At 36.9% G+C, this 12,979-nt stretch overlaps 1 protein-coding gene and 1 pseudogene across 2 annotated transcripts; one reads left to right on the top strand and one right to left on the bottom strand.

The window, feature by feature from the left end:
• Nucleotides 1–1,625: 1,625 nt before the first annotated feature.
• On the bottom strand, nucleotides 1,626–2,759 carry LOC149188946 (chitinase 1-like; annotated as a pseudogene). The gene is made up of 2 exons (XR_016256313.1): nucleotides 2,634–2,759; nucleotides 1,626–2,529 (listed from the first exon to the last, which is right to left on the bottom strand). The product of XR_016256313.1 is annotated as a chitinase 1-like (transcript).
• Nucleotides 2,760–10,737: 7,978 nt separating this feature from the next.
• LOC149188945 (alcohol dehydrogenase 1-like) lies at nucleotides 10,738–12,964 on the top strand. Its single transcript, XM_089410088.1, has 8 exons — nucleotides 10,738–11,086; nucleotides 11,260–11,396; nucleotides 11,592–11,638; nucleotides 11,768–12,093; nucleotides 12,203–12,285; nucleotides 12,467–12,542; nucleotides 12,682–12,743; nucleotides 12,830–12,964. The coding sequence occupies exons 1-8, from the start codon at nucleotides 11,047–11,049 to the stop codon at nucleotides 12,962–12,964; spliced, it is 906 nt and encodes a 301-aa protein (XP_089266214.1). The 5' UTR covers nucleotides 10,738–11,046.
• Nucleotides 12,965–12,979: the final 15 nt, after the last annotated feature.

Genomic DNA, 12,979 nt, shown 5'->3' with positions numbered 1-12,979 from the left:
GCACCAATTTACTTATGCTAATTGGTGACAAATGTATTCATGAGGCATATAAGTTGAGACCTTAATTCACTCTCCACTTTTTCTGCATTTTAACCTCCTCACTCTTCCATATTTCTACTGAAGAATGTTTCTTAGGATTTTGTGTTATGTCGAGTCCTCTGCATCGATTTCCCTCCTCTGCTTCCTCTTGTTCACCTATACTATAATAACAATGTTAAATTGTGTATTGTTCTGTGTCAGCCACTAGAACCAACGCATTTCTCCCTGATATTATCCATATCTACCAATGTTCGATCTATGTGTTTTCTTGAGTTTACCTTAGCGAAGGGTTGTTGAACCTATTACGTGACATATGGAGTGCAACACAAAACCTTTAGATAATCTTCAAAAACCCTCATCTCAGATGCCCTAAGCACTAGTCTCCTATCAACCCAAAGAATGTCTCTAAGAGGCTTCTATATCTACTCAAAAAAATTATATGACAAAAGATATAAAATGCTACAACAAATTCTATGGCTAGTGATATTTTAACATTCCCAAATTAGTTTATTAGTTTCTGAAGTCTTTAAACGTAAAATATTTATTAGTTTAATCTAAGCTAAAATATTTATGAACTCATTAAAGGTGTGATTAATCTAAAAGTCTAATGTTGTACACAAGCAAACCCAACCCAGATCTATTAAATTGAATCACTAAAATAGAGCTATAAAGGTACAATAATGTCTTTTTGTGCTTTTGGACTTCACCATATACGGTTTTATATATCGAAATCGCGGTTAATGGGCCTCGAATTCGATGTTCTATGGAAGTTTTTTTTTTTTTTTTTTTCAATTTTTTTTTTTTTAATAATTATAGTTTTAAAAAAATTGCAAGGTCATAAAATTGTTTGTTTGACATATCGAGCATTTAAGTTATTAGCCATAAATCGAGTATTGGTTAAATTACAGGTTTACTGGTAGAGGAGGCCAATGGTCACTATCTCAAATCTAAAGATTTACAAAATTCTTTTCAGAGTTTATTCTATAATTGTGGCGATTGGCTTTTTTACTTATTAGGAATATTCTATAATCGTGATTGGTTTTTTACTTATTACGAATATTTTTCTTCATTTTAAAAGATAAACTCATAAAAACTTATATCAAAACCAACTGTTAACTTATAAAGACTTATATTAAAACAAATTGTTATTGCGATTTCAATAATGAATTTTTTTTCATTTACAATGATTAATTTCTGGGCTGGATGTATCTCTGCCATTTAAATAATTGAAAATATTGATTTTTCACTTTTGTTTTAAAAATAAATTAATGTTAACGATATAATTAATCCAAACAATTATCTTATTATTACTATATAGTATAAATCGTAAAAATCTAAAATATTAAAATATTTTTCCTATTATAAAATTACTGTTATTTTCGTTTGCACGATGTTCATTAACTTTCGCTGACTTATGCATAACGTTCACAAACTTACGCAATACGCTGTTATTTTCTTTTATATAATGTTCATTAACTTTCGCTGACTTATCCATACTAAGCGTAAAATGAAAAGGGAGAAAAAAACAACTGACCAAATTTTCAGTAAATCGGCGAAGTAAATTTGAAATTCCAAGGCTGGCGGTTACAATGCAATTCGAACCCAAATATTTATTCCTTTAGTTATTATAGGGCATCGTCTGAGTGAGTGATGATTCGCTATGATAAGTAGCGGCTATCAAATCAATCCAGTCACGCCAAAAGAGCTTCTGCTTGCTTTTCATATTTGAAGCCATTAGGCTTTGACTTGTCTGCACACCACACAAAGATGCCCTCCAATTCCCCCTTCTGCTTCAGCATTTTGCATGCCCGAAAGAACCCATGATCGGGCAAGAGACCTCCAGCGCCTTTCTCTGTACTAAAACTAACCAGTATTCTCCCTCCCTTGTACAGAGATGCCTGAGTATTGTAGTGGTGGATGAACTGAGAAACCGTGGTGCTGGCATCGTACGCGTAGAACTGGAAGTTAATGTAGTCAATCACGTGCCCGTATTTGCCCCATAAGGCTGTGTAATGGGACTGCACAGCGCCCCTGTCTTCGAAGGGGGCGATGGACGCGAAGGAGATGACTTTGCTCCGCTTTAACCGCGTGATCAACTGCCCGATGCAATTTACAAACGTGTTATCGTCGGCCTGAAAATGCTCGTAGTCGATGTCGATGCCATCGAGATGGTATTCTTTGATTATCTTCGACAGCGACGTGACAGCGTTGTTAACCCACGAAGACACCGACGATGGCTTGAACTGGACAGGGTGACCGTTGCCCACGCTATCCCCGCCTAAGCTCAGCGCGACCTTCACGTTCTTGTGTTGGGCCTTTATGACCTGCACGGCCTTGGGAGTCAGGCTGCCGGTGTCCCAGAAGATGTTGAACTTTCCGTTTGTGGGAGAATGAAGTGGACCTCCACCGCCGGATTGATGGGCACATCTGAAAATTTCACGCCGTTGCTGAAGGCGCCTATGTATTCCCTCAAGATATGGCCGTTCGCTCCTGCACACAGATGCACAAAAATAGAAGAATGTTATGTTATGCCTAATAATTTTCATAAACAAAACAAGTTTAAGCAATTCTGGATTCCAAAAGCGCTTCCATACCCATAGCGATAGGAAGCAGATTATGCAGCAAAAGAACAATAGCCAGAAGTTTGCGTATCTCCATGGAGGCCATTACTACACGCAGCAACCGCTCTGGATTGATTGATATTGTTATCGAACGCAATACCAGATTGATTTATAATGCGTTACCATTCTGAGCCTCTTTATATAGAGGCCCCTGAAAAGATCAATCGTGTTTATGGTGAGCATGAATTGATTTGGTCAAAACTTAGTTGTCGACGTTAGTGATAGAAAAAGCAGTGGTGCAGCAAAGGTCAAGGATTCATTGTATGACTAAATGAACGAATACGATGGGGCTGGATAAGCTCCAGGAAAATTCTAGAATATGGTATCTGAATGATTCCTTAATAAGTTCACAGATTCATTTCTTGGAAATTTTGTAAAATTTGTTAATAATTGCTATGAAAAGTCGAGGATTCATGTATGATTAATTGAACGGATACGATGGGGCTAGATAAGCTCCGGGAAATTTCTAGAATATGGTGTCTCAATGATCCTTAATAAGTCCATAGATTCGTTTCTGGGAATTTCTCTAAAATTTGTTAAAAAGTTCTATGAGAAGTTTCAAAAAATTTATTACAATCACAAATTTGAAATTTGAAAAGGAAATAATTTTATAGAGTATTAAATTTATTTATATATTTAAAAAATTATAATTTTATTACACAATATTATTATTAATATTTTATCATTTTCAGTTTGAATCTGTCATTTTTTAAAAAGAAATACACGCTCTTAACTATTACACCCATTCAACTTAGTGTGATTGAAACCAGATACAATATTCAAATAATTTTTTATCACTTAAATACCATCAAACCACCTATTAAGAGTGTCACTCTTTAAAACTCACATAATCTCTCACAAAAACCAAGCAAACTAAACTAAACTCAAATTCAAATTAAATGAATAAATTCTAAAACAGTAAATTCTGATTAAAAAATAAATTCCCAAAATGTACTCTCCATCTATTAATTCACGCACGTTCATGAATAAAACATAATTGTTACGTTCGAAAGCGGCGACTGACGATGTGGAATATAATATAACGTAGTTGACCCGTAAGTAGTCGATGCAATTAGGGCTCATTTCACGAAAACGGGATTGGGTTAGGGCTCTGGCGTTTCGGCGATCGGGCCGTCCTTGTCTGGGAATTGAATTGAACGAAGCAAAATCCAAATAAATTCCCACGATCAACGCGCGTTAGCTGCACATATGGGTAGGGTTGCTGCTTCGCTGTAAGGCTGGCGCCGGCCCTGTCTTAGGGACGTCGTTGTCTCCCAAATATTCTGCTTTCTACGAAAAAGGGATAACAAACTGTGTTACACAGATGGTGCATCATGCATGAATATTCTATAGTTAAAAAAATTAAACAAAATAATAAGATTGAGATAGTGTATCATATGACATTACTCGCTTGTAGTATTGAAATATGGTAAAGACTATTGATTGAAACAAGATTGAGATAGTGTCTCATATGACATTATTATTGTAGCATTGAAATATGGTAAAAATTAGTGTAGCTCAAATATTATGTTAAAAACTAGTGTAACCCAAACCAAATATAATATCCAACCAATTTTTAATTACTGAAATATTACTCATGTAGCATATTAAGAGTGCCACTCATTTTAAAACTCCTAGAATTAGATTAAACAAGATGGCTGCGTGGCAGCAAGTCCCTGCCGCAGAAAAAGTCTATGCCCAGCCTCTGCAGCCAATTCCCATTGAAGATCAGCATAGGTCTCAAAATGTTGCAGGTTCTTCAGTGTTCCTGCGTTTGTAGACCACAACTTTAATTGCTACTGACTTCTATATATATATTCGGAAAGCGCTGGGCAGCGAGATCTATTAGTTGTCGATTCAATGGAGTTCGGTTCCTGCAAATGGAGTACCCATAGTTTCTGACCGTAGGTTCCGCAGAAGAAGGTTCCGTAGTGCCCACTCGTCTTTCCTCGGTATAAGAAGACTACGTTGCCTAGTTCTCTTGGCCTCTCGTCGTTCAAGTGCTTGTTCCTCTGCATAGCGTGTCTGGACGTGCTGGAGAGAGAATTAGAGGGCTCTCATCGAAACCTCGGAGGCACTGCCGCATAAGTGATGTAGGATTACTCCTCCTAGAATTGCCATGATAAAACACTAGAGGTATATGTTAGTAAAACTTCTTTATTATATGGAAGCACTCATGCTTAATTGATTGAGTAACATGCACTAGCCATTTTCTATCTAGATATGCTTGGATGTTTCCTTAACTAGAACTAGCTACGCACTTCTACCGAAGTTGTATTGATCAAGTTTACCATTCACATCTAAGGTCGTAATAGTAATAGGTTCATGCAATCCATAAGTAAGAACTGGTGTAGCATGCAAATGACTGAAAGCAGCATGAGTTACATGAGACCACTACACGTTGAAGTAATCACGCACGGTTAGATCTTACACTACACAGGTTAGTAGAATCATTGGAGAAATACTCTGCTATCTATGGAGTAAGCAGTAAATACCATATTCTATCAATTATTAAGTAGTAACAGAGTCAAATAGTGGAATAGTCACGAGCTTGAACAATGAAGCTGTAATCAATGGTGGCTAAGTCATAAAAGGTATCCAGCCAGGTCAATAGTAAGCTGTAATCACGACTATGTTACCCTTGGATTTGTCGACCATGATAACGTTTTCTTAGTAACACGTAAACCATGTTCTGGTAATGAAACTAACCACTCTTGTCTTACCATGATTACAAATTAAGTAAAAGCATGGACGCGATGTCTACTATCAAGAGCGTAGTAATATAACCCATTAATTTCTATTCGTGAAGAGCTGCTAGCCAGAAATCAAGCTATTACGTGTGATTGAATTACTGGTAAAACAGATTGCTTAAAGAAAGACAAGAGTATTTCATCACCTGAAAAGTCACATGCATCACTATTCCTTACAATGTAAATCATGGAAACAATAAGAATTTACAACCTGGAATCAATACCTGATGACTCGCATAAAACATAAACAATACCATGTTAATATTGTGATAAGTTGAAGTGTAAATTCATGCATGGACTAATTAGGCTCACATCTAGCACTTATCTGAGCTTAACCATTAAGCTTTCCGAGTGCATGAACTTGTAAAGCTGTTACTCATACTAGTATCTAGTACCTGTCATAATATACATAGATGTAGAGTCAAATATAATAAGAGTTTTCTCAACGCGTTCCACTCTTTAAGCTGCATTGTACTTCGTGTTCATAATACACTCTAACTAAAGCTCAGCGTTTTCATCTGGAACATACTTGCCATTACACGTAATAGTCAGCAAGAGTACTGGTTAGGCTCATTAAGGACCGTCATACCTGACCATTAATTAAGCTCTTATCATACTGGAATGAATCTCCTTTTTTAGTAATTCTACAACTTTTCACATGGTTAACATGCTGAATGTGCAAGGTATATTAACTTGGCTCAACGTACTGTCATTGATCAAATTACACTTTGTATATATAACTTATGCATGGTAGATCGCTTACCAGGCTATGTGTAATACATTATTACAGGTTGGAGTACTTTAACCGTAGTATGCGGTATAATAAACAGCTGAACGGTGAACGTAATTGTGATGCCGATAAATGGAATTGAGTTGACAGTGTGTAACGATTTGTAACGACCTTATGGACAAGTATGTAAGTTGCTCGTCTGGTCTTTGCTTTCATATCTTACTTCAGGGGAGAGCGCTATAATTCATATACTTGCCTAAAGAGAATTGCCAGTTCTAGAACACGGACATGATGACTCGAACCATGCCAACTACGAGTTCTCTTATAATAAACACCCACTATAATAAGCTTTTTCGGATCCACCGAAACAGCCTGACTTGGATACCTCCAACCAGGTGGGTGCCTTAATAGGGAGCCCAGAATAAGGAATTAGCGAACAGGCCGATCGGACTTTAGAGAATAGAAACGAATGATAAAGAAGGAATTCAATGAAAGGCCTATAGAGCTTCACACCCGGCTGGATTGCTCTCAATCTGAAAGGTCATATGGTAGTCTTGTTGTTAAAACAAATTCACGCAAATACACTGGAATATTGGTTAGAGTGGTGATTTAAACCTTAAGTACTATGCCCAAAATCATGTGACTATCTTTGTCTTTTTTTCATATGATCTATTTGGTTAATGACCATGCTAATGTTTGAACAAACTCTTCTATTAATACGTTATAAATACATTAAGCCTCAAAAGGAAACTAAGCTCTAATGAGTGGAACGTCTAGGATTGGGATTGACTTTTGGTTTACATAAGCGCTGAAGAATGTGTTTCCCATATTTGAATGTCCCAGATTCCGCCCTTGGCATGCGCGACTCCATGCGAGAAAGGGTGATCTTGCTACTCCACGTTGCGATGACAGGTGGCGAAGAAGATACCTCATAAAAGTACCACAACCCTCAAAGCACGTTTAAGAAATCACCTTCAACAAATGTCATATATGGCTTGACACTTAGTCAATATGCATTCAAATGCCCATGCAGGCTGGCAGCAATGCTTAGTTTTATACTTTTGGTCACGTTTCAAGTCTTTCAGTTTTACATTCATATCTGAGTGGTTCAGTTTTACATTCATATCTGAGTGGTCTCATAGGAATTAGATAACGGGAATTGCAGGGCCGTGAGATGCGCTTCGTAAATATCCAGATATAGTGCTCTGCAACCTATGTTTTCTCCTTTGAATGTCTGGATGGAGCACTTCTTAACCTATGATCTCCTCTGAACAACATGCTTTCAGATAATAATTCAATTGATTCTTGAAATCCCTTAGTCATTTACATCTCTTTCTGATATTAGTCTGTATATATTGTGCAACATATATTCCTAGCAATCATGTGTTTGAACTTCTTGAATTGCAAAAAAAGAAGACGACCCAGAGGATATTGAAGTGAGCTATCAATATCTGCAATTGATATGGTATGAAGGCAGAAATCCATGTCGTCATTGGCAAGAACAAGAAGAGGATATGTGAAGCCGCTGCCAAATTGGGGGCACATTTTCTCGTTGTGGGTAGCCATGGACATGGCAGTTTTGTCAGGTATTTAATCACACTTGTCCTCAACATCTGTGCTCTTCGGCATAATTTTGATGATGAATTGCGCTCTTAATTAAGTCGGTGTCGGTATTCTTGACAATTTGTAGAGCAATCAAGGGAAGTGTGAGTCATCACTATGCTTAGAACGCTACCTGCCCTGTCGTGGTGGGCAACAAAAAGGTCCTTGAATGGTAGGGAGGAGCAACTCAATCTTATGCCTCTGGCTTCCTTCCATGGCTGAAGGAAGGATTCTGAGCCTTTGGCATGCGGAAGGTTTTGTGAAGCTTGAGATTAAGTAGAAGCATCTTTAAAAGTAATTGGAGTATTGTAATTAGTCTAGTGATGTATGATCTCTTCAGCATGTAAGGAGGATTCAAGTTGTTGCGGGGAGGAAAGAAGCGCAACGCCTACCATTTAGTCTTGACTGCAGATATAGATGAGCAGAGTAGCACCGCGCAGCTAGAGCGAAGGTAGAGTAAGCAGCACAACCAGTTGAATCCATGTTGTTAGCTGGCAGTTGATTGAACCTGCATATGTTGGCCCAGCAACTAAGAAAGCAAAGGCTTGGGTTCCAGTTCTAGGTCCAGAGACAGTTTGCCTATTACCTGCACTTACACCTCTGGGCCATCGAGCTACCGAGGGTCAATAGCTTGTAGGGGCCATTGCATATGAAATAGAAAAAGAAATGATGTTCTCAAAGCATATATCTCCCACGCAGGGGCTACCGAAGGAATGAAATCCTCCTAGTCTCTTCAAGGATTTTTGTCAGGTATTTTGCATTCGCTCAGTCTTTTCAAGGTTTCTGTCAGGTATTTTGCATTCGCTCTGCAGTTCTCCATAATCAATTTGTATACCTGTAGCATCCAAAAGAATTTTAGGTTAATTACAAGTGCTATATTTCGTTTAATATGAATTACATACATATCCATTGTCAGCATTCAGACTTCAAAGCTGGTTTTCGACTAAATTAGTATGAAAATGAATTTTAACAGTGTTCTCTATTTCATTGATGCTACTTACGATTTCTGTAGACGATTCCTGTCAAAGTCACCTACAGGTCAAAGTCGCCTGCAAGAACCTAGTAGCTTCTTCCATCTCTAGACGATGAAGGCTGAACTGGGATTCCTGTCAAAGTTGCCTGTAGGAACCGAGCAGCTTCTTCCATTGTGGCATAGTCAAGATAGCCGAGACAGCCTCAGAGATGGCTTACGAGAAGGAAGAGATCGTAAATAGACTACGATCCCAACGCGCCCGCAAGCAAGGAGATTGCCGAATAGGTCGATTCAGTACATGCATGGGCATCTTCATGCAAGGCCTCCTCTCGCCACGCCCATGAGCCCTCCTCTCGCCACACTCAACTTCATGCAAGCTACCTGTCTTCCCATCTTCATGCAGCAACAAAAGTTTATAAAACCTTTTTATAAAACGTAGGCAATGAAAAAATAATAAACATTAAAAGTTACAGAGTTAATGTTAGCATTAATTCAATTCTAGTTTATGGGAAGTAAACGGGAAGTAAACTAATGAATATAACCTATGCTTTTGCCTCCCCGCCTTAGGAAGAGGCCAAATAAGATGGTGAAAGAGGTTGTTGTGTAAAATATTACGAGCTTGATTACAAACTTTGGTTATTGTTTATGGTTAAGGCGCTGAACTAATGCTTATGACATTACCAGATGACAAAGACTAAAAAAAACTCAAATGAATAAATTAGAAAATAGTAACTTCTAATATTCTAGCACATTTCGTTCTCACTTGAAGGCTAGCGCTCAGAGCCCTTATCGAGTAGCCACGCCGTGCCTTCATGTGAACGGGCATCGTTTTAAAAAAACAGCAATTTATTTCAAATGTTATACGTTTATGTTACTTTTTAATATTTTTTGGATTTTGTTTAAAGGAATTTGTCTGTATTGTATAAAATGTTTAATATGTTTTTTTTCGGTTTTAGAGTTATTTATGTATTTAAAAATGCACATTATTTTTTAATATTTTTTTGCATCTCGTTTAAAAGAATTTGTGTGAATCGTATAAAATGTTTATTATGTATTTAAAAATACACATTATTTTTTAATATTTTTTGCATCTCGTTTAAAAGAATTTGTGTGAATCGTATAAAATGTTTAATATACATAAAATGCTTAATATGTTTTTCTGATTTTAAAGTTATTTATGTATTTAGAAATATATATTAAATAATGAATAAGTGTAATATGTAGTGTTATTGTTTAGTGTTTATTTTTTATGCAAAAAGTAATTGAAAAAAAATAATTATAAAATAGTAAAAAATTATCTATAAACATTTTAATTTTTTTTTTAATTAACCACTTACTACTTTTAAAATATACTCTTCCACCATTTTTAAAATATATTAATAATATTTTGGAAATTAAATAATAAATAATATTACTTTGTAAATTAAATTAAAAAAACAAATGATACTTGATTCACTTCGTATTGTAATAATCTAAATTTAGTAGTGCCACAAAATTTGCAATCTGATCTTTAAATGTTCATTTAATTTTTTAAATCTCTTTATTATTATATTTATATTTAAAACCCACGTGGTTTTATCAAAATATTTAAAATTTACGTATTAAATTTTACCTTTTAAGATTACATTATAGGTTACTAATTAACCCAAAAAAAAATAAAAATCTAGAATGAGAATTAAAGTTCATTATTGCATTGGTCTAACACCCCAGAAACGACTGACTAGATCCATGCCGCGTGGACCGTGAAGACTACACAATTCGAAAGAAACTCGCCTGACACTGTCATGTTTTAGTGATAGAGTCCTACTCTATCAATATAAAGCATTTATTACTTCGTAATTCAACAGTGAAACAGTGAAATTGCTGTAATGATAAATTATAAAAGTTTAATTAGGCCGATAGGCCTTCCTTTGAAAGACCTTTTTCGTCGTCCTTTTGTTTGTGAGACTGACACCTGGCATCCACATTCAGCGGGAAATTGTTCAAGCGTTTCTGTTAGCAGTTAAGTGGAAAAACGCAAAACGCAGACTCGGATTTCATAGATCCTGTATGGCTGATAGGTAAGGCCACCAGATAACCATGGACTCCATAAATATTGCAGATAACTATGCCCTCATTAATTCAAACTAATGACATGGAGGCTTATCCCGACAAATATGGCATGCCTGACTTCGCAACGCCTTCACCGCATTCGATTATCAGTGTTTCAAGGGAAGTGGGATATAAATTCAGGAACCATATCTGCCTTCACCACCAACGCAAGAAGCAAGCCTTTGTTTGTCCTGCATAATACTACCATAGCGAGAGAAGACCATTTGCGCAGAAAGGAAAATGGCGAGCTCTACTGCAGGCCAGGTTATCAAATGCAAAGGTAATTACTCCAGTTGAGTTCAGTTCAGTGCAAAGAGTCATGGCCACATTCTATTTATTTCATGTATATCATTTCAGGGCAAAATTGAATTTCAGGGTTAAGTTGGATTTATGCAAACTGTATGTGTGCTTCTTGAAATCTGATATATTTTGATATTTGTATATCTGTTGCAGCTGCTGTTGCCTGGGCAGCAGGGGAGCCTCTGAAGATTGAAGAAGTGGAGGTGGCTCCCCCACAGGCAATGGAAGTCAGAATTAAAATTCATTATACTGCCTTGTGTCATACAGACGTTTATTTCTGGGAAGCAAAGGTATGCTTTGAAAAATTATTGGAACTAAATTTATTAAACATCAATAAAAATTAAAGTCTGGATATGTGGCATTCCCCTGCACTGTATGATACATTAGCTTCCTCTTTATACAATCAAGTCACTACAAACATTGATTATTACATATTTTCAACAGTGAAATTAAATTACTGATACTCATACTGCTTTCTGTTGCAGGGCCAAACCCCTCTCTTTCCCCGCATTTTGGGACATGAAGCAGCTGGGTATGCACTCTGTTTTTTATTCAAAATAAATTAATTAGTTATACTAGTAGGCATGTAGAATTTCAGAAGGGAAAACGAGACAGAAACTTTGTGATTTATTGTTCACTAACTATAGGTTGGTTGACACAGGGTTGTTGAGAGTGTTGGAGAAGGGGTGACTGACCTCAAGGAGGGTGACACTGTGCTTCCTGTATTTACTGGAGAATGTGGAGAATGCAGACACTGCAAGTCAGAGGAGAGCAACATGTGTGATCTTCTGAGAATTAACACTGAGAGAGGGGTTATGATAAATGATGGAAAAACAAGGTTTTCAAAAGATGGGAAACCGATTTACCATTTCCTTGGTACATCGACTTTCAGCGAGTACACTGTTGCTCATGCCGGTTGTGTTGCCAAAATTAATCCAGAGGCCCCTCTTGACAAAGTCTGTGTTCTGAGTTGTGGTGCCTCAACAGGTAACTACTTCATGCGAACTTCTTAATGTACTTGGTTGATGATTGTGAAACCCATGATCGTTTCCTAGATTAGAAATGTCATGCAAACTTCATTTTGCTGTGGATTCAGGGATGGGTGCGGCTTTGAATGTAGCCAAACCCAAGAAGGGTTCAACAGTAGCAGTATTTGGCCTTGGGGCTGTTGGGCTTGGTGTAAGTACTAACGAAAAGTGTACTCTCTTTATGTTCGTGTCAATACTCTTATTTTAGAGTCATTAATGGATTATGATGATTATTTAACAGTTCAGTACAGTTCCTGAATATTTTGGGACCAATATCATGAGTGTACCCTTTAGTTTTCTGTTACGCATCTTGTTTGGGTTAATCTATGCAGGCTGCTGAAGGGGCAAGAATTGCAGGAGCTTCTCGAATAATTGGAATCGATTTAAACAGTGAAAGATTTGAAAAAGGTTGAAAATTGACCATTTCCACCATTTGTTAATCAGTGTATATATGTTAAATTGCCCATTTTCGTCATTTGTGAGTCAGTGTGTATATGTTTGACTGAAGAATTGCCTTTCCTTTCTAATTTTTTTGATCCTTTTACAGCAAAACTCTTTGGTGTAACAGAATTTATTAACCCACTGGACCACGCCAAGCCTGTTCAAGAGGTCACTTAGTTTATATTAATTAACTTTTAAAGCTGAATACAGTTTTACCTTGCCTTGCAAGAACTGCTGATTAAATTCTTTTACAGGTTATTGCTGAGAAAACTGATGGAGGGGTGGACTACAGTATCGAGTGCACGGGGAATGTTAAGGCCATGATTCAAGCCTTCGAATCCTGTCATGACGTATTTAGTCTGCCCTGCCTTGCCTTCCCTCTCTTCTGAAATTGTAAATATACG

Source organism: Pinus tabuliformis, chromosome 3_1 (genome assembly GCF_031772625.1).
Source record: "Pinus tabuliformis cultivar Carrire ecotype Pingquan chromosome 3_1, CPIR1, whole genome shotgun sequence".
Taxonomy (NCBI): domain Eukaryota; kingdom Viridiplantae; phylum Streptophyta; class Pinopsida; order Pinales; family Pinaceae; genus Pinus; species Pinus tabuliformis.
The sequence above is the reverse complement of the archived record's forward strand: the minus strand, read 5'-3'. Positions and strand labels throughout refer to the sequence as shown.

Excerpts from the sequence above, each read along its gene's own strand:
- LOC149188945 (XM_089410088.1), top strand. The coding sequence starts at position 11,047 with ATGGCGAGCTCTACTGCAGGCCAGGTTATCAAATGCAAAG. Across the intron at positions 11,639-11,767 it reads TTGGGACATGAAGCAGCTGG|GGTTGTTGAGAGTGTTGGAG; the intron begins GTATGCACTCTG and ends TGGTTGACACAG. Across the intron at positions 12,286-12,466 it reads TTGGGGCTGTTGGGCTTGGT|GCTGCTGAAGGGGCAAGAAT; the intron begins GTAAGTACTAAC and ends TAATCTATGCAG.